This window comes from Dendrobates tinctorius, unplaced genomic scaffold (assembly GCF_039654945.1).
Source record: "Dendrobates tinctorius isolate UK_male_01 unplaced genomic scaffold, ASM3965494v1 ptg000039l, whole genome shotgun sequence".
NCBI classification, from domain to species: domain Eukaryota; kingdom Metazoa; phylum Chordata; class Amphibia; order Anura; family Dendrobatidae; genus Dendrobates; species Dendrobates tinctorius.
The window spans coordinates 16,106,979-16,112,506 of record NW_027361707.1 but is presented as its reverse complement, the minus strand read 5'-3'; the positions used below and the strand labels follow the sequence as shown (position 1 = coordinate 16,112,506).

General features: G+C 37.8%; 1 protein-coding gene across 1 annotated transcript; it reads right to left on the bottom strand.

The window, feature by feature from the left end:
* Positions 1-485: 485 nt before the first annotated feature.
* MSX1 (msh homeobox 1) lies at positions 486-4,002 on the bottom strand. The gene is made up of 2 exons (XM_073574496.1): positions 3,456-4,002; positions 486-2,051 (listed from the first exon to the last, which is right to left on the bottom strand). Exons 1-2 carry the CDS (start codon positions 3,853-3,855, stop codon positions 1,627-1,629), a joined length of 825 nt encoding a protein of 274 aa, XP_073430597.1. The 5' UTR covers positions 3,856-4,002; the 3' UTR covers positions 486-1,626.
* Positions 4,003-5,528: the final 1,526 nt, after the last annotated feature.

Genomic DNA, 5,528 nt, shown 5'->3' with positions numbered 1-5,528 from the left:
GGTGTCCTGACAGCCTCAGCTCTGCTGCACACAACTGATGCGGTGGATCTGAAGGAGCCAAGTGACCATTTATGTCCTGCACCAATTAGAATCCATGGGAAAACAACCTGACAAGCTCATTTCAACACTCTGGATCAGCACTTTCTGTTTCACTTTCACCTGTCAGCAATTAGTCATTATTACATTTTTTACACTTTCTTTCTGTAAATGCCGGCAAAAAAAAAAAAAGTTTAGAAAAGTTTAGAATATAACGGTATATAATGGCTTTCATTACATTGTTGTACCTATAGAAAAAATCCATTAGCTCTCGCTTTTAGAATGGTTTCTTTTGCCCACGGTATAGAGATTAATTGAATCGATGTTGGTGGAACGAATACACAGAAGTTCACAACTATTGTTTTTTTGCACATGCCAAGAAAAGTACAAGAGTGTAATAATAAGGGGAGATTTTGTCAATATTAACTCTTCGACTTTCACTCAGAACTGGAGGAGAAAGTGGCAGAGATCTCGTTGGACTCTTTCTAGACCAACATCCAGAGCAAATGTTCCTTTCTACTTAAAATTAAGGAATTCGAATTAATATTTCTACAAGTTCTGCACTTTGTATCAATCATATTAAACTTTATATTTTTAACTCTTCATTTGTCTGAAAAAGTCATTTGTTTTACATTCCAGTTCCTCTAATAGGAAACTAAAGAACTACAGAAAAAACAAACAAACTTTTTCCCACTTTTTTAGATCTCACAGCATCACACAAGCAACCCACCATTATATTTGCCCAATAAATCTCCTTTTTTTCCCCATCACAGCCGGAATTTTTTTTTCTATATAAAACACAAGATGAAGACCACCAAAAAAAAACTACATTAAAATTAATTTATTTAACAAATAGAACTATAATATAAAGGATAATAAATTTCAAATATACAGTATATTACATAATGCGGAATCCCTTCCAAAGGGATTTAATGCAAAAAAAAAAAAAAAAACAAGCAAAAAAAAAAATAAAAAAGGCTGTTAAATAGAAATACATAATCTCTTACATGGAAGAGACATATTTATCTTCACATATATTATCCCTTTATCGACTGTGTCATCTGCTGACCTCAATGGGCTTGAAGAAAATCTTGGCAGATGGGATCTCATCTCTTCCAAGCGCCCTTTTAACCCCTTATTATCCTGATCTGCAACAGGTGTTGGAAAAAAAACTATAACTCTCAGCATGGCCTATTATTTTTTTTATTTCCAGTGCCATGCTGGGATTAGTAGTTTCCAAGCTGCTAGAAAGCAACTTGTTGCAGATCACTAGTCTAGGATTGTGCACTCATATAGGAAAGTTTTAAACCAAACCCATCATCCTAAATTCATTATTTGGACATAGAATGGCAGACTGTAGGTTTGGGTCTTGGATCTCCAGCTTGCTGGACACTTCTTCAGCTTTTTCCACCAGTGGGCTGTAGGGTTCTTCTAGCCAGATGCAGCTAACAAAGTGATAATGGCAATACATGCTTTAAGTGATGTAGTATTTCTACCAATGAATTCCCTAGGAATTCATAAATAGTGACAGTTATGGTGCAGGAAGAATTCACACAGGAAAAAGAGTCTGGAGTGGGTTCAGGTGACTTCTTAGGAGAGATGATACATGCTGTATCCAACATGTGCAGTGTACAGTCCCATGGGTGATAATGGCAGGGTAGGTCTATGGAAGGGGCTGGAGGTTCCATACAATGAAGCTGTGGGTACAGCAGTCCCCAGTGGGAAGGAGATCCCAAAAGCTGGTGGCAACATGGGCTTGGCTGCCATTTTGAGTTTTTCAAGTTCTGCTTCTTGAAGCCTCTTGGCTTTTGCTCTTCTGTTCTGGAACCAGATCTTCACCTGAGTCTCAGTGAGGTTGAGGGAGCTGGAGAATTCAGCCCTTTCTGCTATGGAGAGATACTGCTTCTGCCTGAATTTCCTCTCCAGAGCCAGGAGCTGGGAGGTGGTAAAGGGAGTCCTGGGCTTCCTGTTGGTTTTGTGCTTTCTCAGAGTGCAAGCTGGGGGGCTCATCCTCCCTGAAGAGATCAGAAGAAGGGGCTGGTTTTAGAAATTACATTCAAAGATAGAATGGAACCAAAAAACACCACCAAGCGGACTATTGTGTTCATCTGCAAAGTTTATTGGTTGATGTCCTAAAACTATCACTATAACAAATAAGGGAAATAATATTATTGAGATTTGCTATGAATTATAACTATACTATATATATATATATATATATATATATATATATACACACACACACACACACACTATATATACACACACACTATATTATATTAAAGTATAAATTCTAACTATGTATTATAAATATATTATACTAAAAATACTATATTACCATATATATACCCACTATATTATACTATAAATTATAAATATATTATATTATAGATACTATACACTATATTATACTATAAATTATAAATATATTATATTATAGATACTATACACTATATTATACTATAAATTATAACTATATAGTGATATAAATTGCTAAAAATTTTATATATTCATTTCCCAAAGTTAAATCATAAGAGAAAAAAAAGACGAAATACTAAAATAATAATGAATAAAATAAATTTATTGCTCTTAATATAAATATCTTAATTCCCCAAACCTTGGATCACATGAGAATGTGATGAAATAAAATACTAGTAAATAATTGCTATTGCTAGGAAAACTGTGATCTTAACTTCTTAACCTTTGATCACAAGAGAACAAGTCGAAATAATAATAAATAAAAAATAATCATCATCTCTGGGCTCTTGCTTGTCACCATGTGCTTTACATTATGAGGATTCCATCAATAAAATATTGTGATAAAATCTAAATCTTAATTGCCCAAAACTTGACATGTAATAGTAATAATAATAGAGAGCTCTAACTATTCACTATGTTTTATTTTATGATACTTCTATAAATAATTTTATTCTTATTACTATTGCTGCAAAAGCTAAAATTTAATTCCCCAAATTTAGATCAGAAGAGAAAATGACATAATTATAATACAGGAAAATAATAATAATAATCAACATCATCATCTCACGGCTCTTGCTTATCCCTATATGTTCTGCTTTATGATGCTTCTATAAATAAATAAAATTATATTATTGCTTTAAAACATAAGTCTTAATTTCCCAAACTTTGATCACTAGAGAAAAAGATGAAAGAATAATAATAATAATAATACTACATCATCATCCCCCAGGCCTCTGTGATTTACTTTATGATGCTTTTAATTATTATAATATTATATTTTTTAATCACATTGGTTCAGTTGCCAAAAAACAAAAACAAAGCACAATGAGCTACAAGACCAATTGTAGGGAATCTCCGGACAGAAAAAGTTCCCAAACTTTTCTCCATGCAGCACAGAGTAGAGCGCAGCAGAGGGGGAGCAGCCCGGAGCCGGCACTTACTTGTCGGGGAAGGGGAGAAGCTGGGCTCCTGCAGCCGCCAGGGGCTCCGCGCTCTCTCCGGGCTCTCGGGCTTCAGCGCTTCCTCGGGGAGTTTCAGGATCCCCCCCACGGTATAGTGGCTGTGGATGGAGACCGGGGAGCTGGGGGGGTCCGGGGCCGCCAGCCGCGGGCTGTGGGAGGAGGTCCGGGCCGGGCTGGCGAGCTCCCGTCCGGGCTTCTTGTCAGCCATCAATGCCTCCACACTGAAGGGCAGCAGCACGGCGGCGCTCCCCCGGGGCTTGCTGCCCTCACTGGCCTCCTCCACTGCCATCTTCAGGCCGCTCTGCATGGCGGCGGGGCCGGAGCTTCCAACTGTTGCGCCACCAAGCGGGAAAGAAGCGCTGAGAACACCGGGGGCCATACAGAAGAGACCCTCAGAGAGCCGGGGACAGAGGCCCTCAGAGAGCCGGGGACAGAGGCCCTCAGAGAGCCGGGGACAGAGGCCGGCCGCCGGCCATGGGGCTCCGCTCCTGCAGGCTCCGGGTCACTCTGCTGCTGCAGCTGGGGCACTCGCCACATTCAGACTAATAAAGCACCAGCCCATAATGGCCGGGACCAATAGGAGAGGAGCGGGGGAGGGAGCAGAGCGGTGATTGGCTGCAGCGCCCCTCACACACCGCTCTCCTCTCACCCACTTGTCCCAGTGGCCCTCCTGGCTGTGATTTGCCTCCTTGTTGTTGACTTGTGAAATAATAGAAATGCAAATCAGATTGTTTAACAGCAGCTGACACCGAAGAGAGAGGGGAGACTGTGCTCCTGCCCCACCTCCGAGGGGCTTCATATACCGGGGTCACCGGCTGCGGGGAAGGGGCCGAGGAGACAGAACCACTAATAAGGAGGACGCCCCCTGTAATAACTGCATGGCTCCAAAAGTTCTCAGCAAAAACATCTATCACCTATCTATCTATTCATCTATCTATCTATTTATATCATCTATTATCTATATCTATCTATCTATCTATCTATCTATCTCCGATTTATCTATCTATCTATTCTCTATCTATTATCTATCTATCTATTATCTATCTATCTATCTAAATCAAAAAAAAGGGCAGCACTACCAAAATTAAATAGTTGGTGCAAAACCTGTTCAGCAGAGTCCAAACAGCCAAATTAACAAAAGTAAAAAAAATAGGCAGCACTCAAATTAAATGTGAAAACAGTTGATACTTTACTGATCCTCAAGTGGCGAGGCTTGATAAAGACAGGTCACCGTTGAAACGTTGCCACTTAAGGATCAGTAAAGTATCAACTGTTTTCACATTTAATTTGAGTGCTGCCTATTTTTTTTACTTTTTTTTTTATCTATCTATCTATCTATATATATCATCTATTATCTATCTATCTATCTATCTATTATCTATCTATTCTCTATCTATCTATTATCTATTATCTATCTATCTATCTATCTATTTATTCTCTATCTATCTATTATCTATCTATCCCATATTTATCTATTATTTATCTATCTATTATCTATCTATCTATCTATTATCTATCTATCTATTCTCTATCTAACTATTCTCTATCTTTCTATCTATCTATTCTCTATCTATTATCTATCTATCTATCTATTCTCTATCCATCTATTCTCTATCTATCTATTCTCTATCTATCTATTCTCTATCTATCTATTATCTATCTATCTATCTATTATCTATCTATCTATTCTCTATCTCCTATCTATTTATCTATCTATCTATCTATTATCTATCTATCTGTTATCTATCTATCTATCTCTTCTCTATCTATCTTTCTATCTATCTATCATCTATCTATCTATTTATTCATTATCTAGCTATCTCAAATCAGAATATCTATGTGTATCTGTCATAGTCACTAATTTCATCTCTCTACTATATATATATATATATATATACAGTATATTCAACCCAATCATCTTGAGGAAGGGTCACACTATGCACCGAACCGTCCATGGAACATTGCGGTCCCATAATTGTATTATTCTTTCTTTATGTAGCGCCATTACTGCCGTGGTGCTGTACATGAGAAGGGGTCGCACACAGAGTCTGT